Below are 25,276 nucleotides of genomic sequence, written 5' to 3'. Positions count from 1 at the left end.
GGGATATGTAATGACGACCCTATATGCAAGGCAGCAAAAGACACACAGATGCAAAGAACAGACTTCTGGACTCTGTGGGAGACGGCGACGGTGCGATGATCTGAGAGAAAGCACCGAAACATGTATATTACCATGTGCAAAATCGATGACCAGTGCAAGTTCTATGCCTGAAGCAGGACGCTCAAAACTGGCGCTCTGGACAACCGCAAGACGGGGTGCGGGGGGGAGGAGGGGCGTTCAGGACGGGGGACACATGCACCTGTGGGTGATTCACATCAACGTACGGCAAAAACCACCACAATACGGTAAAGTAATTAGCCTCCAATTAAAATAAATTCATTAATTTTTTAAAAAAGAGTAGTGGATGTTCTATTTTAGATGCTTGGTCAGGGGAGGCATTTCTGAAGACCTCTTTGGGCAGAGGTGGGAGTGAAATGTGAAGACTATCTCAAGCAGAGATCAGCAAGTACAGAGGTCCTGAGACAGAAGCATGTGCAGCAGCTCTGAGGAAACGCAGGGAAAGCCCTGAGAGGAAAGCACAGCAACGAAGGCAGAGAGGAGAGCAGGGCCCGCATCAGAGCCCAGAACAGTAAACAAACGTCAGATAGGGGAGCAGGGACTGAGGGCTGGGATGAAATGGCAATTTCAAGGGAAGCAACAGCACTACTACTTATGACAAGAGTAGCTCCCATTTTCTGAAAGCTTAGTGTGAATCAGGCTCTAATCTCATGTCGCTCTCAGAGCCACGTGAGGCAGGTAGTGCCTTTCACAGATGAGGGACGGAAACTCAGGACAGCAGAGATGAGACACACCTCCTACTTGACTTAAAAATTCAAAGCAGTCATTTCTGGAGAACCTGGCTGATAAGCTTACCAAGTAAGTAAGTGAAGTCGCTCAGTTGTGTCTGACTCTTTGCAACCCCATGGACTGTAGCCCACCAGGCTTCTCTGTCCATGGGGTTCTCCAGGCAAGAATCCTGGAGTGAGTTGCCATTTCCTTCTCCAGGGGATCTTCCCAACCCAGGGATCGAACCCAGGTCTCCCACATTGCAGGCAGACACTTTAACCTCTGAGCCACCAGGGAAGCCCAAATAGGAATAGGAAAAAAAAATTAACAGGAAGTTTAGGGTTAATCCTCCTCGACTTCTCTGCTAGCTCTCAGCTGCAGCCTCTACTGGGAGAGTCAAAAAGAAACTGGCTTTGCTTTTCACTCTCATTTTCTTATTTCAATGGCAGAGCAACAATCTTTCTCGTCTCCTGACTGACAGGCTTCACAGGCCAGTGCCTGTGACTCCGCAGGAGGAAGGGCGCTAGGAGGCAGTGGAGCTCAGCTCTAGCAACACCACAGTGTTACAGCGATCACCCTGACACGGGCGTCCCCGCGGCTCAGGGGCAGAGAATCTGCCTACCAGTGCAGAAGACGCGAGTTGGATCCCTGGGTTGGGAAGATCCCCTGGAGAAGGAAATGGCAACCCCCTCCAGGATTCTTGCCTGGGAAATCCCATGGACAGAGGAGCCTGGTGGGCTACAGTCCATGGAGTCGCAAAAGAGTTGGACACGACTGAGTAACTAATACAACAACCCTGAATATACTGAATACAGGGATGGTACCCAGGAAGTCGTATCTATTAATAGTTCCAAAGGTGGTTCTGTTGCACAACTAAGAGAATAAAAGACAGCATAAAAAGCATGGGCTCTGGAGTTAGACCAGGGTTCAAATCATGGCTCTATAATTTATTAACTGTAAGACTCAAGTGCCTAGTTTCTTAAAGCTTGAGGTTTCATCTGAAAAAAAGGAATAATGCTATTTGCCCTACATGATTAAAGTGAAGGATAAGTCAGAGTATTTGCTAGTATATTATGACAGATGCCTAGAAAATAGGTGTTCAACATATACTAAGTATTTAGAGTTGTCAAAGTTAAGCTTTATCATTAAAATGAAAAAAAGAATTCGAGATTCAAGTTGAAGGAAACAAAAACATTTAAATGTAAAACTATCATCCCTAACCAAATTATTGACCTGCTGATTACATAGCTTGCATACACTTAGGAATCTTGATGAATGTTTACTTATAGTAATGTTTTTGGAACTTCAAGGAACTCTGATCAATAATTACCCATTAAAATAGTAATTCTGAAGCATGAACATTAAATACAAAACACTGATGTAACATCCTTATCTTGTTCTCTGTACATGAACAGATATAACATGCCTGTAACTGCTGAAATATTGGCCAGTGAGGCCATCTCAGCCCTCTAAGAAACATACGTACATGTCTACAGAGACTAATAAAATGATGTTCTCATATGGCTCTGCAGACCTGGCCTATGAACTGAAATTCTTTCACATTGAAAAATCCATTTATACAATTTTAAAAAGTAATATGAATTTCAATCTCAAAAACGACAGAATGATCTCTGTTCGTTTCCAAGGCAAATCATTCAATATCACAGTAATCCAAGTCTATGCCCCGACCAGTAACGCTGAAGAAGCTGAAGTTGAACAGCTCTACGAAGACCTACAAGACTTTTTAGAACTAACACCCAAAAAAGATGTCCTTTTCATTATAGGGGACTGGAATGCAAAAGTAGGAAGTCAAGAAACACCTGGAGTAACAGGCAAATTTGGCCTTGGACTACAGAATGAAGCAGGGCAAAGGCTAATAGAGTTCTGCCAAGAGAACACACTGGTCATAGCAAGCACCCTCTTCCAACAACACAAGAGAAGACTCTACACTTGGACATCACCAGATGGTCAACACCGAAATCAAATTGATTATAGTCAGACAAAGATGGAGAAGCTCTCTACAGTCAGCAAAAACAAGACCAGGAGCTGACTGTGGCTCAGATCATGAACTCCTTATCGCCAAATTCAGACTTTAACTGAAGAAAGTAGCAAAAACCACTAGACCATTCAGGTATGACCTAAATCAAACCCCTTATGACGATACAGTGGAAGGGAGAAATAGATTTAAGGGGCTAGATCTAACAGACAGAGTGTCTGATGAACTATGGATGGAGGTTCATGACATTGTACAGGAGACAAGGATCAAGACCAGTCCCAAGAAAAATAGATGCAAAAAAGCAAAATGGCTGTCTGAGGAAGCCTTACAAATAGCTGTGAAAAGAAAAGCAAAAAGCAAAAGAGAAAAGGAAAGATATACCCATTTGAATGCAGAGTTCCAAAGAATAGCAAGGAGAGATAAGAAAGCCTTCCTCAGCGATCAATGCAAAGAAATAGAGGAAAACAACAGAATGGGAAAGACTAGAGATCTCTTCAGGAAAATTAGATATACCAAGGGAACATTTCATGCAAAGATGAGCACAGTAAAGGACAGAAATGGTATGGACCTAACAGAAGCAGACGATATTAAGAAGAGGTGGCAAGAATACACAGAAGAATTGTACAAAAAAGATCTTCATGACCCAGATAATCACGATGGTGTGATCACTGACCTAGAGCCAGACATCCTGGAATGTGAAGTCAAGTGAGCCTTAGGAATCATCACTACGAACAAAGCTAGTGGAGGTGACGGAATTCCAGTAGAGCCATTTCAAATCCTGAAAAATGATGCTGTGAAAGTGCTACACTCAATATGCCAGCAAATTTGGAAAACTCAGCAGTGGCCACAGGACTGGAAAAGGTCAGTTTTCATTCCAATCCCAAAGAAAGGCAATGCCAAAGAGTGCTCAAACTACCACACAATTGCACTCATCTTACACACTAGTAAGGTAATGCTTAAAATTCTCCAAGCCAGGCTTCAGCAATACATGAACTGTGAACTTCCAGATGTTCAAGCTGGTTTTAGAAAAGCAGAGGAACCAGAGATCAAATTGCCAACATCCACTGGATCATGGAAAAAGGAAGACAGTTCCAGAAAAACATCTATTTCTGCTTTATTGACTATGCCAAAGCCTTAGACTGTGTGGATCACCATAAACTATGGAAAATTCTGAAAGAGATGGGAATACCAGACCACCTGACCTGCCTCTTGAGAAACCTGTATGCAGGTCAGGAAGCAACAGTTAGAACTGGACATAGAACAACAAACTGGTTCCAAATAGGAAAAAGGAGTACGTCAAGGCTGTAAATTGTCACCCTGCTTATTTAACTTCTATACAGAGTACATCATGAGGAATGCTGGGCTGGAAGAAGCACAAGCTGGAATCAAGACTGCCGGGAGAAATATCAATAACCTCAGATATGCAGATGACACCACCCTTATGGCAGGAAGTGAAGAGGAACTAAATAGCCTCTTGATGAAAGTGAAAAAGGACAGTGAAAAAGTTGGCTTAAAGCTCAACATTCAGAAAACGAAGATCATGGCATCCAGTCCCATCAATTCATGGCAAATAGATGGGGAAACAGTGGAAACAGTGTCAGACTTTATTTTTTTGGACTCCAAAATCACTGCAGATGGTGACTGTGGCCATGAAATTAAAAGATGCTTACTCCTTGGAAGGAAAGTTATGACCAACCTAGACAGCATATTAAAAAGCAGAGACATCACGTTGTCAACAAAGGTCCATCTAGTCAAGGCTATGGTCATGTATGGATGTGAGAGTTGGACTATAAAGACAGCTGAGTGCAGAAGAATTGATGCTTTTGAACTGTAGTGTTGGAGAAGACTCTTGAGAGTCCCTTGGACTGCAAGGAGAGCCAACCAGTCCATCCTAAAGGAGATCAGTCCTGGGTGTTCATTGGAAGGACTGATGTTGAAGCTGAAACTCCAATACTTTGGCTACCTGATGGGAAGAGCTGACTCATTGGAAAAGACCCTGATGCTGGGAAAGATTGAGGGCAGGAGGAGAAGGGGACGACAGAGGATGAGATGGTTGGATGCCATCACTGACTCAATGGACGTAGGTTTGGGTGGACTCCGGAAGTTGGTGATGGACAGGGAGGCCTGGTGTGCTGCGGTTCATGGGGTCGCAAAGAGTCGGACACGACTGAGCGACTGAACTGAACTGAATATGAATTTCTACTGCTACCCGTGACATAATAACTAGTATTGGACTTATCCTCTCTCACATCCTGAACAATTCTTAATATAGACAAAATAGATAAGCCTACTGTTTTCAGGCACTGGACAACCAGCAGCATAAAACCAATCCTTGAAAGAAGGGGTATACATGAGGTGAACAGTCTCAGTCAGTAGAGGAGGCAAACTGGGTTGCTGAGGTGGCTGGAATTTGTAGGACAAAACACTATAGAGAAAGGAGTGGTGAGCGGTGAGACAGGGACAGAAATCTGCAGGGATACTCCCCTTGGGTCTCTGACCAAGGCCTGGGCCGTGACTACACAGTGTGAAACTCTATCAGACCTAACATACAGTGCCTGCTGCATGGTTGAGAGCTGAACAAAAACTAACAGAGGTCAAGGAGTGCTTGGAGCCAACGGGATCTCTGAGCCAGCCACAGTGCAGGGTCTTCACTGAGCATCAGACACATTCAAATGAGATGCTACAAGTCCTACTTTCAAAGTAGAGATCAAAGAAGAAGTAAAACTCTCACTATTTGCAGATGACATGATCCTCTACATAGAAAACCCTAAAGACTCCACCAGAAAATTACTAGAACTAATCAATGATTACAGTAAAGTTGCAGGATATAAAATCAACACACAGAAATCCCTTGCATTCCTATACACTAATAATGAGAAAACAGAAAGAGAAATTAAGGAAACAATTCCATTCACCATTGCAACGGAAAGAATAAAATACTTAGGAATATATCTACCTAAAGAAACTAAAGACCTATATATAGAAAACTATAAAACACTGGTGAAAGAAATCAAAGAGGACACTAATAGATGGAGAAATATACCATGTTCATGGATTGGAAGAATCAATATAGTGAAAATGAGTATACTACCCAAAGCAATTTATAGATTCAATGCAATCCCTATCAAGCTACCAACAGTATTCTTCACAGAGCTAGAACAAATAATTTCACAATTTGTATGGAAATACAAAAAACCTCGAATAGCCAAAGCGATCTTGAGAAAGAAAAATGGAACTGGAGGAATCAACCTACCTGACTTCAGGCTCTACTACAAAGCCACAGTTATCAAGACAGTATGGTATTGGCACAAAGACAGAAATATAGATCAATGGAACAAAATAGAAAGCCCAGAGATAAATCCACGCACATATGGACACCTTATCTTTGACAAAGGAGGCAAGAATATACAATGGATTAAAGACAATCTCTTTAACAAGTGGTGCTGGGAAATCTGGTCAACCACTTGTAAAAGAATGAAACTAGAACACTTTCTAACACCATATACAAAAATAAACTCAAAATGGATTAAAGATCTCAACGTAAGACCAGAAACTATAAAACTCCTAGAGGAGAACATAGGCAAAACACTCTCTGACATACATCACAGCAGGATCCTCTATGACCCACCTCCCAGAATATTGGAAATAAAAGCAAAAATAAACAAATGGGACCTAATTAAACTTAAAAGCTTCTGCACATCAAAGGAAACTATTAGCAAGGTGAAAAGACAGCCTTCAGAATGGGAGAAAATAATAGCAAATGAAGCAACTGACAAACAACTAATCTCAAAAATATACAAGCAACTCCTACAGCTCAACTCCAGAAAAATAAATGACCCAATCAAAAAATGGGCCAAAGATCTAAATAGACATTTCTCCAAAGAAGACATACAGATGGCTAACAAACACATGAAAAGATGCTCAACATCACTCATTATCAGAGAAATGCAAATCAAAACCACTATGAGATACCATTTCACACCAGTCAGAATGGCTGCGATCCAAAAGTCTACAAATAATAAATGCTGGAGAGGGTGTGGAGAAAAGGGAACCCTCTTACACTGTTGGTGGGAATGCAAACTAGTACAGCCACTATGGAGAACAGTGTGGAGATTCCTTAAAAAACTGGAAATAGAACTGCCTTATGATCCAGCAATCCCACTGCTGGGCATACACACTGAGGAAACCAGAAGGGAAAGAGACACGTGTACCCCAATGTTCATTGCAGCACTGTTTATAATAGCCAGGACATGGAAGCAACCTAGATGTCCATCAGCAGATGAATGGATAAGAAAGCTGTGGTACATATACACAATGGAGTATTACTCAGCCATTAAAAAGAATACATTTGAATCAGTTCTAATGAGGTGGATGAAACTGGAGCCTATTATACAGAGTGAAGTAAGCCAGAAGGAAAAACACCAATACAGTATACTAACGCATATATATGGAATTTAGAAAGATGGTAACGATAACCCTGTATACGAGACAGCAAAAGAGACACTGATGTATAGAACAGGCTTATGGACTCTGTGGGAGAGGGAGAGGGTGGGAAGATTTGGGAGAATGGCATTGAAACATGTGAAATGTCATGTATGAAACGAGATGCCAGTCCAGGTTCAATGCATGATGCTGGATGCTTGGGGCTGGTGCACTGGGACAACCCAGAGGGATGGTATGGAGAGGGAGGAGGGAGGAGGGTTCAGGATGGGGAACACATGAGAAATAAAGGAATAAAAAATTAAAAAAAAAAAAATATCCTCTGATAAAACATAATGGAAAATAATACATATGTGTATAACTGAATCACTTTGCTGTATTGCAGAAATTAACACTATAAATCAAGTATATTGCAGTTACAATAAAGAAGCAATACTCTCTCCCAGGGCAGTTGTGAGGATCAAGAAAGTATTTGCAAAAATCCCTAATTTAGCCCTGTTTTGGTCTCAACTATTTAAATGCATGTCTATATAAACATATCCGTATATATGTGTATGTGTGTGTGTGTATATATATAAAACCCAGGATGAATATGAATATGTATGTATACTGCCCCTCATGTACTACCACGAATGTAAGCTTTTCCTCACAAATTCCATGACCACAGTTTCCCACTCACAAAACAGAACACGAGAATATGTATTCTCTGTAACATAATAGAAAAATGTACAACTATCAATATTATTACTAACTTTACAACAAGGGCACTGAAACTTCTCTTAGGCTCCCTTAGTCGTGTGGAACATAGACCAAGGGTATCTCCCAGCCTTGCAAATAGCTGAGAAGAGAAAAACAAAGAAGGGGAAGGCCGAGTTCCAAAGAATAGCACAGAGAAAAAAAGAAAAAAAAAAAAAACAAAGTAGAGATCACAGCTCAGAGTCAAAGGCCATGTCCTCAAATAACAAATTCAACACTTACCTGCCCTTCTCCTCTCAAACATCACTGTAATGATCTCTTTTTTTTTCATGCTCTCTTTTTAATATTCTAAAAATATTTATTTTTTAAATAGATATTTTATAAAATTACCTTATGAAATTTTGAAACCAACATTCAAAACGTTTTCAAAAGGTTATGTAAGGGAAAGACACCTTTCTATCGCTGCCCTCAGTCTTCTTCCACAGAAACAAACCCAATTACCAGTTTCGATCAGCACTAACCAACAGGATTTTCTGCAGTGATGGAAATGTCCCATACCCACGCTGATACAATAGCCAGGAGCCACGGCGACTGCTAACTACTTGACGCGTGGCTAGTATGACCGAGGAAGTGGAAGTGTAGTTTCACTCAGTGTAAGTAAACTAAAACACATTCAGTCGTGTCTGACTCTTTGCGACCCCATGGACTGTAGCCCACCAGGCTTCTCTGTCCATGGGATTCTCCAGGCAAGAATCTTGGAGTGGGTTGCCATTTCTGCTATCTTCTCCAGCAGCTCTTCCCAACCCAGGGATCGAACCCGGGTCTCCCGCATTGTGGGCAGACACTTTAACCCCTGAGCCACCAGGGAAGCCCGTTACTCAGTTTACTGAATTTAAACAGGTACATGTGATCAGCGGCTAGTGTATTGGGCAGTGCACATCTAGAGAATCCTCTGAGACCAGCAGTCTTCTAGGTTGGCTACACAATACAGTCACTTATGAAGCTGCATCTCACATCAGATCACAATAAATGTCTCTGGAGTGGGACTCAGACATGGGTCATTACTTTTTTTTTACCTTACCATGATTCCAGTATATGGCCAAGGTAGAAGTCTTCTGTTCTAGAAAATCACTTATTTTTTAAATAGAGTAGCTCTACCTAAAGTCTAGTCAAGGCTATGGTTTTTCCAGTGGTCATGTATGGATGTGAGAGCTGGACTATGAAGAAAGCTGAGCGCCAAAGAATTGATGCTTCTGAACTGTGGTGTTGGAGAAGACTCTTTGAGAGTCCCTTGGACTGCAAGGAGATCCAACCAGTTCATTCTGAAGGAGATCAGCCCTGGGATTTCTTTGGAAGGAACGATGCTAAAGCTGAAACTCCAGGACTTTGGCCACCTCATGCGAAGAGTTGACTCATTGGAAAAGACTCTGATGCTGGGAGGGATTGGGGGTAGGAGGAGAAGGGGACGACAGAGGATGAGATGGCTGGATGGCATCACTGACTTGATGGACGTGAGTCTCAGTGAACTCCGGGAGTTGGTGATGGACAGGGAGGCCTAGCGTGCTGCAATTCATGGGGTCGCAAAGAGTCGGACACGACTGAGCGACTGAACTGAACTGAACTGACAAATCTCAGCATAGTATATCTTCTATGTATATAGTGTGTCTGGAGAATAGATATCTGGGAAATGGATATCATAGTGTATCTGGGGAAAAGAGACAGGATTGGGATCTGGAGGGGACAAAGGGAGGCTTCAATTTATCGGTTATGTCTTTTTCCTTTAACAATAATACCAATAACAGAAATATCTGAAACAAATGTGGCAAGATGTTACATCATTTTTTTGTTTTTTAATTTTTAGAGGCAGTAGATCCTTGACTATTCATTATATTATTCTCTATGCTTTTCTGTATGTTTTAAACGTTTCTAAATCTAAACTACAAGACTCCTGTAAAATCTTGTGACTAGCTCCAAACCAACATGAAAAACAAACCAAGCCCATTAAGATCTGGCTCCCTGCCTCTGGAAGCTGAGAGGCTGAAGCAGCAGGCATCACGCTGAGCACAGGCGTGTGCGACACCCCCGGGGCCGCTGCAGAGCTGCATCTTAGGGCGGCTCAGCAGTGCTCTGCTGTGGTCTCTAGTGCAGCCCTGGCTGTCGTGAACAAAACCGCCACCCACACCTAAGAGTCGGCTTTTAATTTACAAGGATATGCTCTTTTCTCCACTTCCCTCTGTGGGGTTACTGCTCTGTAGTCTTTAGGGACTCCACATACACACCAGAACTTGTACTGGTGTAAAGAATTATTACATAGATTACTTCAGGGAGAAAAGACAATACTCAATAAAAGGAGTGACAAGGAGATAAAAATATGTTTCTAATGATATAAACACTCGGGGCCATAACAGTGGCGGTTGGGACTGATAAATGCAGCACAGGCTGCACACCAGGCACTACTCTTGGTGGCGGTGGTTTAGTTGCTCAGTCGTGTCTGACTCCCTGCAACCCCATGGACTGTAGCCGCCAGCCTCCTCTGTCTATGGGATTTCCCAGGCAAAAGTACTGGAGTGGATTGCCATTTCCTTATGCAGGGGATCTTCCCAATCAAGGGATCGAACCTTTGTCTCCTGCTTGGCAGGGGGATTCTTTACCACCAAGCCTCTTGTGGTGCTTTGCATTTAAACCTCACATCCACCCTGTGAGGTTGAAACTGTTACCATCCTATCTCACTGATAAGGATAAGGGCAAATAAATGGTCACATGCCTTTGAAAATACAGAGCCAAGGGTTTGAAGCCAGCAGTTTGACTCTAGAGACCACTGCCCCGCCGCTAAGCATATTCTGGAAATTCAACCATACACATTCATTGGGACCTTGGATGTGCAAGGCATGAGCATACTGCACGCTCAAGGCACAAAGACACAGCATAGCTTTCCTTTGTGTTTGCTCTGACGGACTGTACGGCTCAGAGTTTCTTTTCACCAGTGACTGTATTAAAATAGTCTTTATACTCAAAATACTTCTGTAAAAGCACCAACAGTCCAGAGATTCAAAATTAATCCAGAAGACTTCTGGTTCCTGGGTCTGCATATACGGAGCTTAGAAGTTGCCACTCTAGCCTAACAACAAGGAAACAGCTAAAACAGGCGGAAAAATCAACAGCTCTTTTGGGTCCATAAGAAAGAGGAAGACACAGGGCAAACTGCAACCATCATATAAGAGAGACAGGCAAATACAGGGAGTCTTGGCTTACAGGAGAGACTAGTGAACAGAAACCGCCACAGAAGCCAGTGTCAGGGCAGGGAAATCTGAACTGTACCTGGTTAATTGCCAGAGGTTCAGTATGGATAGCTCAGAGTTAAAACTCTAGGGGGCCCAGTCACATAGGGGGCTCCCACAAAGTTAGGGAATTTACTCCAGGAGTTCAAGTAGATTCCCAGGTAAATAGTGGAGAAAACCCCCTGAGGGTTGGGGGAGGGCAAAAGGAAACAAAGCATTCTGTTCCTAATAAAGTCTGCTCTTTGCAGAAACCAATTAAACAGCACCTAACTTGCTAGGGCATTATCAGAGTCTAAGTGACCTACCGAAGGAAAATACCCAACTCTAGCTCCCTCGAGCCACCCTGTCCCACCTGAGAGGGGAAGGAAAAAACTGAGAAGCCCTTGTGAAGTTCAGAATCCAGAGGCACAGGCTCACTGAAAGGCTGAGAGCCAACCGCAGAACAAGAGAGAGCGTCCCCTCCCCACAGCTCACCAGCAGGGCTGCGCCCCTGGCGTGTGTGCCACGCTGAGGCATCAAGAAAACCCACAAGGCACACTGAAAGGCACGGAACGCTCTGCGAGCTTCAGAACAGACATGGCAGGAATGGCGGGGCTATCAGCCCGGGAACGCAAAAGAACTGCAAGTACGACGCTAAGAACTCCATCAGATAAAGTAGACAGCAAGCAAGAATAGATGGGCAATCAAAGTACAGAGATAGAAATCCTAGAAAGAATAAAAAAGAAATACTAGAGATCAAAAACACTGTAACAGAGATGAAGAATGCCTCTGATGGGATTATTAGTAGACTGGACAAAACTGAGGAAAGAAGCTCTGAGTTAAAGGATTTATTGATAGCATCCTCAAAAACAGAAAAGCAAACAGGACAAAGACTGGAAAAAAACAGAACCAAATACCTAAGACAACTATAAAAAGTGTAACGAGAATACCAGAAGGAGAAGAGAGAAAAGAACAGAAGAAATATCTGACATATAATGACAGAATTTCTGCCAAATTAATGTCAAACACGAAACTACAGATCCAGGAAGCTCAGAGAACACAGAGCAAGATAAATGCCCAAACACACAAACAAAAAGACTACTTCACAGCATATCATTTTCAAATTACAGAAAATCAAAGATAAAGAAAAACTAACCCACTGGTGCACTTTGGTGGGAACATAAACTGGCGCAGCCACGTGGGAAACAGTGGCGGCTTCTCAACACCAAGAGCAGAGCTCGCAGGCGACCCAGCAGCGCACTCCAGGGCAGACACACAAACAGCAGAACCACGGACTGAAGAGAGACATGCACCCTAACGTTCACAGCAGCATTATTCACAAGTGCCAAGATACGGAAGCAGCCTAAGCGTCCAAAACCAGATGACAGACAGAGAAAATGTGGAGCGCGCGCGTGCACACACACACACACACACACACACGCAGGAACACTACTCAGCGTGAAAAAGAGTGAACGTTTTGCATCCGCAGCAACGTGGATGGACTTGGAGGGCACCAAATGAAGCCAGAGAAAGAGAAATACTGGGTGATGTCACTTACATGTGGGATATAAAAATTACAACAAACCAGTGACGAAAACAAAAAAGAAGCAGAGAAGCAGACTCAGAGATACAGAGAACACTCTAGTGGTCACCAGTGGGGACAGGGAAGAAAGGGGGCATACCAGGGTAGGTGGGACAAGATAGCTATTTTATGGAATTATATGCAATCATGTGGGTGAAACTTATGAAAATTATAAAGCACTATAGAATTTAAAGAACCTTTCATTTAATTTTTAAAAAGTAAGCACAATATAAAGAGATTAATCAACCTAAACCTCAGTGAATCTAGGACTAGGGTAAGTACTGCAAAAATTCAGAAGAATACATGGTCCTTGCCCTCAATATTTCTTTAACATCTAAGCCAGTGGTTCTAAAACATTGGCAAAGACCAAAACCACCTGGAGAGCTTGTTAAAATGCAGACTGTTCGGCTACATTCCAAGAATTTCTTATGCTGTCCGTCTGGAATGGGACCTAAGAATATGTGTTTCTATTCAATAAGTTCCTGGGTAAGGCTGACACTGCTGGTTCAAGAACCAACTTTAAGAATCACTGGATTACTTCATGGCCTTACAAAAAAAACATGCTCATCCTTACTCCTTATTTATCAACTCATGTTCTTGCTCTTGCCCTGAACTTTACTTGGAGGGAATACACTGTGAACTGGCAACTCAAAAGAATACAGATATGAAAGAATTTGAGAAGACGGCGAAACTATGCAAAGGAAAGGACTAACTGCTTTTGCCTTAAGAGTCAAACATATTTGAACTTTTTCTTGATGGCTCAGAGTTATTGTTCATGATAGTCATGCTGTGTTCAAGCTACTTATGTTTATTAAAAGTATAAGTAGTTTATTTCTTTCAAGCTAAATGTTCCTAGATTGCAGTGCTGTTGATATTCATTCATTCATTTGGACCTTAGACACTCAGCAATTTCAGCCACAAACAATGAGCTAAAACTACAGAAATAATCACGGAGATTGCAAAGGAATGAAAACAGCAAAGAAGAACCAAAGATATGCTGTTACTTCCTATTTTTCATAATAAACTGGAGTCAGCATGGAAGGGTATCTACGATAGCTAAGAAACAAACATAGGAATGGTAAGGAAACAGAGAGACATGAAAAAACTGCATGGGATTAGGGCAGCAGCAGTGACACAGACCAAACAGAAAGAAAGCAGCAGACATACTAATGAAGAGACATACACTGAGCAGAAGTGGCCGTAAGAGAAGGAAAAAAGTGAATAAGCTACTTAAATTGTAGGGTGATTAACTGAAAAGACATGCCAAGTCCTAAAAACCTATATAAGGGTTTTATTCTGCCATATTAAAGAATACCAACACCACCACAACCTGGGAACATTTAGCCTGAAGGAAAGAAACCACATATACTTTTAGTAAACATAAGCAGCTTGAACATATAGCATAACTGTCATGAGCAATAACTCTTGAGTCATCAAGAAAAAGTTCAAATATGTTTGACTCTTCAGGCAAAAACAAGTATTTTATACACTTTAGCAAAATTTTCCATAAAAATTATATCTAAAACAATTATATTCTGGGAATTAATAGGTAGGTAGTTAACTAAAAATAGTGGTCCCCAAGATACATATGACTTTTCTCAGATGTTACTCAAAAAAACAACAGTCACATGAAAAATAAGATGATTGCTTCAGTTAAAATCTAGTAACTTTTACTTACCAACAGGAACATCTTCAGCTTTTGCAAGGTCATTCTCTTCTATTCCAGGCATGCCTGCATCACCACCTCGTTTGATTTGTTCTGCTCAAGTAATAAAAACATAATTCTGTATTTTTCCTTACATACAATGAAGGAATGTAACAATCAGTTTGTAAAGCAACGGGCCACATCGAATGAGTATCTATAAATCTTTCTATGATACAGCTATAACTCTATAGACTTATTATTTTTTTCTTCTCTGTTAAAGGATTCAAATTTGAAACAGATACCTAAACATAATGGAAGAAAAATCAAACAATATTCTTTATGAATGAAAATGTTCACTTCAAAGTGAGAAGAAGTCAATCCCCTCTTAACACAAAATAATAGTAATACCTTTCCCATGTGGAATATGATGGCTTGAGGGTTCTTCATTCTTGCCTGCACCGTTCTCAGCAACTTCTGGAATGTTTTTAGGCACTGCATGATTGTCCGTATCCAATTCATTTCCACCTTTTGATTCAAACTTGTGGGCCTCTTGCTGTGAGATTAAGATTTGCTAACAGTAAGTATTTTTCAGCTCAAAATGTTAAACTATTGACACAACTAAATATTAGTTGTGTTAATTAAATATTCTGAAACAGTTCATTTTTTTTGAAATACATACCATGGGTCCAAATTCCAAATACTTAATATTTTGAAACAGTTCATTTTATTAACTAAATGTTAATATTTAGTTAATATTAACTAAATATTCTGAAACAGTTCATTTTTTTTGACTAAATATTTTGAAATAAACTAAATATTCTGAAATACATACCATGGGTCCAAATTCCAAACACTTAAGAGATATGGGATGTAATATTATTTTTTTGTTCAGTTTTTATACCTAACATGAAGTCAAAGAATAAGTTTTTTTTTTTTTAAGTCTCTAATTACAACAAATGGCCTAAAATGTTAGGCAGAGGTAATGCCCTTTGGCTATGCTGAGGGAGTGACTCAGTCAGAAGAGTCTTGCTGAGCGCTGGCTGCAGAGGCCTGGGGGAGCATGGGTTCTGTACGGCATGTTTTAACCAAGCAGGAGGGCAGACAGCAGGAGGCCGGCACCCAGGGACCCCTCAAGTGCGATCGATGGCTGTCGACACTGGCAGGTTCTTCTCCCAGCAGAAACAGCAAGGTGGAAAACAGGCAAAGTCTTGCCAGGTGCACCGGCCACTCAAGCACAGAAGGATGGCAGAACAGTACACAAGCCAGTGCTCCCTGTAACCTACCTCACCTGACCATATCGCCTTCTGGGAAACCTGAATCTTCAGTTTATGATTGCTGCTGCTGCTGCTGCTGCTGCTGCTGCTAAGTCGCTTCAGTTGTGTCCGACTCTGTGTGACCCCATAGACGGCAGCCCACCAGGCTCCCCCGTCCCTGGGGTGTTCCAGGCAAGAACACTGGAGTGGGTTGCCATTTCCTTCTCCAATGCATGAAAGTGAAAAGTTGAAGTGAAGTGGTCGGTCATGTTCGACTCTTCGCGACCCCATGGACTGCAGCCTATCAGGCTCCTCCGTCCATGGGATTTTCCAGGCAACAGTACTGGAGTTGGGTGCAGGTTATGATTAAGCCTGATTCAATCCTGTGGGTCCCAGTTTTCTCTTAACTGGTTGAGCTGTCTCACGGAAAACTGGGAGAGGGACGGAATCAAGTACACACGCTTGGGTTGCCATATTAATATTTAATGCATAATAATATTAGCGTTAAATGCTTTGCCAACTCTAAAACGCTATGCAATGTAATCACTGGTAACATTATAAAAAAACAACAGTACTACAAGATCTACAGGAACTCTAGAAACATAGGAGCCAAACGGTAAGAATTTGTCATAATAAAGAAGAATGGGCACTTTGACCATCAAGTGTAGGTATTCCAGTGTACCAGGCAATACTTCTGCCATGTCTCCTAGTTTGCAACTTGTTTTCAAGCCTGTCCTCTAGTACAGATAAATGAATAGTTTTAAGGAAAACAAAATAAAACTGAGGCTTAAAGAAGTTATATAGTTTGTTCAAGATTACAAAGCTGGAGAAGTATGGAAAGGGATTCAAACCATCTTTCTTACTCCCACAGGATTTGGGAACTTGATAAGCTATAGCCAATTTTCAGAGCTTAACTGCTGATGTGGGAAATGATAAACTGAAATTTCTGAACATATCGGTATAAAGGCCAAAGGTGAGAAAATCTGTGAGGTACACAACCTAAGCCATCCTGCATCTCTGTGCATTTTCGCTATAATGCCACATTATAAGGCAACTTCCATAGTAAGTACTCCACAGCTTTATGATATGGATAAAGCAAAGAAACAAAACTTAAAAGTCAACAAACTACTCGTCCAAAATACTTCTCCGTTTAAAACAATTAGCAAAGATATTGTCCTTTGATTCATTATTAATGCAATAGTTTTCTGTGAATGGACAATAATAAATACAATTAATAAAATAGGATGGCTTTCTAAATTCAATATTGTTGATTTGGTAAAGGGGCCACCTAGTTCTTTTTTAAATATAGTTTTTACTCTGAAATAATTTAAATTTATAGAAAAGTAATTACCAATCACTCAATTTCCCTTAGTGTTAACATCACATTAGCATGATACATTTGCAAAACTAAGAAAACAACATTAGTACATTATTAACTAAACTCCAGCCTTTATTTAGATTTCACTACTTTTTCCATTAAGGCCTTTTTCCGTTCCAGCATCCAATCCAGGATATTATACTGCATTTATTTAATTAATTTATTTACTTACATTTTTACTACATTACATTTAAATACTCAGGTCTTCTTAAGTCTTCTCTGTGCTCAGTCGTGTCCAACTTTTTGCGACCCCAGGGACTGTAACCTGCCAGGCACCTCTGTCCAGGGGATTTCCCAAGCAAGTATACTGGAGTGGACTGCCATTTCCTTCTCCAGGGGATCTTCCCAAACCAGGGACAGAACCTGTGTCTTCCACGCGTCCTGTGTTGGCAGGAGGATTCTCTACCACTGAGCCACCTGGGAAACCCAAGTCTCCTCTGGTCTGTGACAACTTATCTTCCTTTGTGATAGCATGAAAGCAGTAAACAAATGACTGTGGCTGTGTTCTAATAAACTGTATCTCTAGACATTAAGATTTCAGTTTCTTACAGCTTTCCCATGTCATAGAATATTCTTTTGATTTTTTTAACCATTTTAAAAATGCAATAACCACTTTTTTTGGCCGATGGGCAGTATGGAAAAAAAAGGCAGGAGGTTGCAGTTAGTTTGCTGACCCCCTCCTTAGAGTAATTTCTAAGACAGGCATGTACTTGGTTAAAAAAAAATCCCTGAACACACCTTATGCTTGTTTCTTATAGCTTATAATGGATTTGTTCCTATGAAAAACAACTCAGATTTCACAGAATCAAGTCGTGGTAGCTGAAGGGTAGGAACTGAGGGTGAGGAGCAGAACGAGGCGCTGGTGTGTCATCCTAGAAAGACGTTCTCTTAAGAGAACTTAAGGTTAAGCACCTCCATTTCTCTCCACCTTGTTCCATTTAGGGCAGCATAAGGGCAAAGAATGGGACAGGATATTAGTTAATTAACAATATAAAAATAGGCTAAAATAGAAGAGCAGAAAGAGAGAACTACACTTGCCAAGAGAAAGGAAAAAGCTGATATATACACTTCTTGGGAGAAGAGAACAAACTTATCCCATTTATATGATGGGCTCATAATACCACAGTTCCATCAGCAAGCCTCTGGTCCTCTTCCTTTTGTGTTCTATGCTGCTCCTGCTGCTAAGTCGCTTCAGTTGTGTCCGACTCTGTGAGACCCCATAGATGGCAGCCCACCAGGCTCCCCCATCCCTGGAATTCTCTAGGCAAGAACACTGGAGTGGGTTGCCATTTCCTTCTCCAATGCATGAAAGTGAAAAGTCAAAGTGAAGTCGCTCAGTCGTGTCCGACTCTTAGCGACCCCATGGACTGCAGCCTACCAGGCTCCTCTGTCCATGGGATTTTCCGGGCAAGAGTACTGGAGTGGGGTGCCATTGCCTTCTCCATTTGTGTTCTATAGGGTTGGTCAAAAGGCTCGTTCAGGTTTTTCTGTTAAGATCTTACAGAAAAAGCGAACAAACTTTTGGCCAAACCACTGCTATGCCCCTCTGCGCACGCAGGGTCCCGGCAGTGTCTGCTGGCTGCCCCGGGGCCTCAGCCCCACTAAGGCAGCTCACTTGTGCCTGCCATCTCCCCGTAACCTACCCCATGTCTGCAAGTAAGGCTGAAGACAGACAGCAGCTGTTTCACTTTATGGGTAAAAAAAAGATGCCCTCAATATCATGTTGCAAAATGGTGAAAAAACAGAGCACGAAAACCTGGTTTCCTGAGCTTCTAGTCCTTTAGGTGAGAGACTACCAGAGACCAAGAAAAATACTTTTCACTATTCAATCTCTCTTTACTCTAAATCACAAGACTGTATACAAACTATAGCTAGTCAGACTAGACTACAGGGTGTGAAAAATGAATGTCTTCATGACTTGTAAATTTCAAATTCCTTCTATTTCTAGCAGGACTTCCATAATATTTATCTACTGGAACTGTATGACTTAATAAAAGAATTTGCCACCCCCAAAATATGAAAATAGTCGCTAGCATTTCATTTCTGTATTTTAAGAAAGGAATTAGAAACAACAAAGATTGATAAGTAAAAGTTTCTCAATTTTTTTTCCTATTTCTCAAAAGTGTGGCGGATTCATTTTGATATTTGGCAAAACTAATGCAATTATGTAAAGTTTAAAAATAAAATAAAATTAGAAAAAAAAAATACGAAGTAACTGATTTTTCAGTAACATGATTATCCACTTACAAACTGAGAAATAAACAGCAAAAATTACTTTTAAAAGTCAGGCAAAAGTTATATAGCTCAAAATTAGTTTTAAGAGCTGAGGTTATATTTTTGCAAATGTTTAATTTACTCAGTACTAAAGCCACTGAAGTCATTTTTAGAATTACATAGGCTAAAATACTTAAAAATATAATGTTTTATAACAAAAATACAAAATTTAACTTCTAAATTATAAGATTTATAACAAGAACATATTTTAAGTATTTTTAAAATTTACCTTTTGTTCCTGCAAAAACTGGTCTGCTAACTTTTTAATATTTTCTTCATGCTGAGCTCTTAACTCCTTGATCTGTTGTCCACACTGAAAACTAAATTAGAAAGTCATTCTTTTAGACTATAATATCTTGAGTTGATCTCAAAGATGTTTAGAAGCTGAAAACATACATCTATATGGATAAAGCATTCAGTCAGCAGGAGAGTGGATAGGAGAGGACAAAGAGCAGACATGAAAATAGCTCACAGTCAAAATCCTTAAAATACCTGAATCTTTAATAGAGGATAAAAATATTGATAAAGCTAATTAAAAAAACAGAAATTAGAAAGATGAATTTTTAAAAAGAAATTTTAAGCAGTTGCAGCAGATGAGTCATCAAACAGTATTGAGTTATCCAAAAAGTTCGTTTGGGTTTTTCTGTAAGATGTTATGAAAAACTCGAACTAATTTCTTAGCCAACCCAATACTTTCAACACAATAATAAAAGCCTAAACCATAAAAAGAGCAAGAACAGAAGAAACTAATAAAAAAGACAGAATGCAACCAGCAAGACAAAATGTAAAGGCACAAACAGATAAAATTATGAATTTCAACTGGACAAGCAGGCAAAGCATACAAAAAGATCATTCATGTAAAAAGAAACAAATAATAAATACATAGAAAAGTGTTGCCTTCTACCATTTAAAATGCAAATTAAGCTTCCTATATGTATATATAGTGCTTTCCTTATTCCTATACTAGTGAAATTAAGTCAGAATTATAAAAGTCAATGTTGGTGGGGCCACAGGGAAACATTTACAGTATAAATTAGTATAGTCATTTTACAAAGCAATTTTCATATGTGATAAGATCAATAAACATTCTATCTCAGAAGTTCTGTATTTGAGAATATAATCAGTGAAATAACATAAGAGGAAAAAAAATCCTTTTTGCACAAAGATTTTTATAGTTGATAATCGTAACAGTGAGAAAAGGAAAACTCCTACAGTGGTCCAGCAATTGGGAGAGATTAAACAAGCTCTAGCATACTAATACACTGGAATAATTTATTACCTCTAAGTATGTCAATCTTTAATCCGAAAGATACACAGAAAATTACTGAACACTATTAGATTAAAAAACATATATGTAGTAGATGCATATTGACAACCTACAAGAGTAAGATGTCAGAAATGGATAAACAGTTTAAAATATGTTGACTCTTTCTAATTTTTGGTATGCAGACCTAAAAAATACCTTTTACTTTAAAACTGATTTCTTACATGATTTTCTGTCTTACAATGTCTACAATGTCTTACAATGTCTACAGGGGTAGATTCAACGTGCCTTGTATGAGATATTTCCATGTTCTTCAAGCTATCAAAATAAAATAGATTTCACAGACACATACAAAGACAATAGAAAAGGAATTTATTTTCCTTTTTTTTTTTTTGGAAAAGGAATTTAAAAGACTTAGTAAAATGAAAGAAGAGAAGAAAAACAGACTCCAGAAAGGAAGAAATGACTTGACTGAATGTTGGACAAATATTCAAGATTCGTAAATACTTACTGCGTGCAGTCTTACCTCTCATATTCTAACCTCTTCACAAGGTAAGTATTGTTCTTCCTATAGTCTTGAAGTTGGTCTTCCTGTCGAAGGAACTCCTGACGAAGCTCAGCAAGTTGCTCTATCCACAAAACGGAAGCAAAACAAAAGCAAAGGAACGAAGTTTACGTACTCTGCTACTTCCTGTTAAGAAGGCATGGGATTTCTAAAATTATATACAGTTCTCTATTTATTCATACTCTCAAGAAGTTAAATTACATGACTAGTACCATATTTAACTGCTTTTCATACACATGTATGCACAATAAAATTTATTTTTAAAACAAGATAGCCTCAGTGGCTTTCACATCGACCAGAAATATTTAAAAATTATACATCTTTACACATTATATAGACCATATGCTAAGTTGTGGAAACAGAACATGAAAAGCTGCCTATCTCTCTAAACCTAACTGCTTTACAAAAAGTAGGGGGGAAATCATATTTTTTAGATGTGTTGGCTATGGATGCAGAATTCATTTTAAAATCACATTTGATTCTCAACTTAGGTACCAATCTCTTTAGATCTGACTTCTAGTTCCACTACTGAATTACATCCACATACACCAAAATTCCATTTCCAAAGCTTATAATCTCTGGACCAGAGCTAAAAGTTTTAGTTGTAATGAATAATATGAAATTTCAAACTGGATAGTAAATTAAAAGCTGAGCCAGATGCTCTTTTGTGAACATTTAATCTATAATCACTGGCCCCACATTTTCTAGAGTCACTCCATCTAATCCTACAAAAAAAAATTCAGCCAAGGAAGAGAAATGTCAGTTTCTTGGACAGAGGATAAAAAAATTTGCCAACAGCCTTATCAGTTACGCAAAAGCAGTAATTAAGAAAGTCTTAATTTTCATAAATGGGAACAGAGGTCTATTCTATGTAAGCAACATCTACTTATTAAGACTAAAATATAATTTCTAACTATAATATGCCAATATTATAACATCTGCTTTTCACAGAAGGCTTAACAAATTAGTCTTGTTACTTTAAAGGCACCCAGAAATCCTTGTGATGTAAGTTTTTTTGTGTGTGATGTAAGTTTTTAAAAAGCAGGTATAAACATAAATTTATAGTATAAATTTATGCATGTAAAAAAATAGACAAGAATAAAATTACATCAAAATGCTATCAGTGATTAAGCTTACTGGTGGGATTCTGAGCACATTTTTTTTCTCTATAACTTGTATTGTGGAATCATAACTACAGTAACAACAACAAATAAAAATGTTCAATTCACATGAACGCTTGATGAGGTATATAAAGTTTAACAATATGCATGTAATAGCTATTATATAAGATTAATAATCAAATATGAAATGTAAATGATTTACATAAAATGCTTGTAGTTGATAATTATGCTTGCCTATTCAAGCTACATTTTTTATTATTTTTAAAATTTTAATTGAGATATTAACACTATGTGAGTTCAAGGCATACATGTTGATTTGATTCACTAACATATTGTAAAATGATTACCATCACATTAGCCAACACCTCCACTATCTCACATAATTACTACTTTTTTGTGTGTGGTGAGAACATTTAAGATCTACTCTTTCAGCAACTTCCAAGTATATAGTACAGTATTGTTATAACACAATATTGTTAACTATAATCATCATAGATCACCAAACCGTACTCGTCCTGTAACTAACAGTTTGTACCCTTTAGCCAACGTCTCATTTTCCCCACACATCTCCCAAACCCTGGTAACCACCATTCTACTCCCTGTTTCTATGAGTTTAGTCAAGTCACATTTTACTTTTCTCTACTTGCTCTATTAACTCTACAATATGCAAACATGGCTGATCTCTGTAGTTTTTCAGTCATTTCCCCTACCTCAGATAAAAGTAACAAATCTGAGGCCAGGTATCCATGAAACAATATTCAGCTTGTAACCCGCTCCCTGGCCCCACCTACTAAGAAGCAGAGGGCAAGAGGGAGCAGAGCTCTAGCCTCAGCTATGGATGTTGATTCTAAAGAACAAAGAAGTCTCGTAGCTTATAGATAGACTTAGCCAGCAAAGATTCCAGAACTGAAAAGTTACTGCAATTAAAAAAAAAAAGTCAAACCAGTATAACCTCACAGTTACTAGGGTAATGGATCTCAACTGCTGATCTACAGGACCCCTTCAGGCTTCTTTTTCCTATACAGTAAACTCACTAAACAGCTAAGTTTACCTTCAGAATGAACGTAAGGCATGTATGATTTCAAGATTTGAAATTGCTTCTCTGCTTCCCCAAAATGCTTCTCACTAACAGTATTTGAAATATCTTTATCAGGAAATAAAGTCTTCCATTTTTAAATGGAGATAAAAGGTTTAAAATTCAATTGACAAAAAAATAAAACAGTATGAATTTCAGTGCATGTAAAATACCAGGTTCTAAGGGTATGGTTTTTCCAGTGATCATGTATGCATGTGAAAGTTGGACTGTGAAGAAAGCTGAGCACCGAAGAACTGATGCTTTTGAACTGTGGTGTTGGATAAGACTCTTCAGAGTCCCTTGGACTGCAAGCAGATCCAACCAGTCCATCCTGAAGGGCATCAGTCCTGGGTGTTCATTGGAAGGACTGATGTTGAAGCTGAAACTCCAATACTTTGGCCACCTGATGCAGAGAGCTGACTCATTTGAAAAGACCCTGATGCTGGGAAAGATTGAAGGCAGGAAGAGAAGGAGACAACAGTGGATGAGATGGTTGGATGGCATCAACGACTCAATGGACATGGGTTTGGGTGGACTCCGGGAGTTGGTGATGGACAGGGAGGCCTGGCGTGCTGCGTTTCATGGGGTCGCAAAGAGTCGGACACGACTGAGCGACTGAACTGAACCTATTTGAATACAGGGCAAGGAATATAAAGCATGGAGCTGATTGGTGCTTTGAATAGTTAAAGACTTGAAAGGGGTAAAAGTAGAGCTGCCTGCGGGTCTGGTGCTTAGGGTTCTACATTTTCACTGCTGCGGCCGGGTTCAGTCCCTGGTCAGGAAACTGATATCCCACAAGCCACACGGCAAGGCCAAAAAGAGCGGGGGTGGGGTGGGGTAGAAAACAGATCAAAAAGCAAAAGTAAAGATAAAAGTTTTCTGTATCACAGTTTTACTTTCAGCTGATTTGAACCCAAAGATACTCTGTCTAGTAGGCTGCTCAAGGTCAGCACAGCAGAATGCTCCGCGTAACTTAGAGGGCGTCAGACCCAAGGCCAACTGTGCAGCCGAGCAATAACAGCAACAGCAGGGCATGCTATAGAGGGCATGGCCATAATCCCTCAATTTAACTTCAAAAGATTAGGGATATGGTTGAGAAAGGGGTTGCCTAGGATGAGCTTTTACAGCCAAAAAAAAAAAAACTCTTACTTTTCAAACATTTTTATTTCAAATTTTCTTTCAGTAACAGGCATAAAAAAAGGGAAGTTAGTCTAAATAAGTCAATGTATACTAGGATGTTAATTTACTTTCTCAGGCACTGAAAACAACTCCAATCTTTTTATTTCCAAGAAAATATTAATTACCATAAGGGTTTTTTTTTTTTTAAGAATCTGATGTATATTAACTCCAATATATCTGACATTAATGTCAATGAAAACAGGCAAATGTGCATTGTACTGTCAACTTGTCAAGAAGTTAGTTTCAGTAGAAACAGTTCCTAAGGTGCAAAAGTCACATTAATGAAACTCAATTTCAAGAGTCCCAGCTTCAGTAACTGCACTAAAGCCAAGAGTTGCACAGTTATGAGCTCAAATCAAATCTTTTTTCTTTGCTGAAGTCTATCACCTAAATTTCAAAACATCTCAGGATCTACTTCAACTGTGGATGCACACAGTATAATAAAGATTTTTACTCAGGAACATGGGCTGTCATTTTCTCTGACATATACAAGGAAAAGCCCCAGTCTATTACTATTTAGTAAGAAATCACTCTGACGACAAGCAGAATCAGCACTGGCAGGGCGCCGCCTTCTGCGCCATCCCGTGCACGCCTGTGAGCCAAAAAGAGGACAGCACGGCACAAACGCCACAGCGACAACTGTGGCCGCCCGGAAAGCGAACTCCTCACAGAAAACCGGAGCTGTTCAAAATCGTACACAGCACAACGCGAGTAGCCCCTGTGTTTGGGCTGTAATCCACCAAGGCTGCCCCCTAATGGTTTTGC

At 39.9% G+C, this 25,276-nt stretch overlaps 1 protein-coding gene across 2 annotated transcripts in view; it reads right to left on the bottom strand.

Annotated features, from left to right (window-relative positions):
• GOLM2 (golgi membrane protein 2) overlaps positions 1 to 25,276 on the bottom strand; it is an 88,950-nt gene that overhangs the window by 28,648 nt on the left and 35,026 nt on the right. For both annotated transcript variants that reach the window (XM_019969396.2, XM_019969399.2), the window contains exons 3-6: positions 21,098 to 21,200; positions 19,537 to 19,627; positions 14,811 to 14,955; positions 14,436 to 14,516 (exon numbers count right to left, since the gene is read on the bottom strand). In XM_019969396.2, coding sequence (XP_019824955.2) covers positions 14,436 to 14,516; positions 14,811 to 14,955; positions 19,537 to 19,627; positions 21,098 to 21,200 — 420 coding nt within the window. The remainder of the gene's footprint in view (positions 1 to 14,435; positions 14,517 to 14,810; positions 14,956 to 19,536; positions 19,628 to 21,097; positions 21,201 to 25,276) is intronic.

The sequence above is a fragment of the Bos indicus genome, chromosome 10, assembly GCF_029378745.1.
Source record: "Bos indicus isolate NIAB-ARS_2022 breed Sahiwal x Tharparkar chromosome 10, NIAB-ARS_B.indTharparkar_mat_pri_1.0, whole genome shotgun sequence".
NCBI lineage: Eukaryota > Metazoa > Chordata > Mammalia > Artiodactyla > Bovidae > Bos > Bos indicus.
Note: the sequence above shows the minus strand (reverse complement) of the source record. Positions and strands in the feature narration are given on the sequence as shown.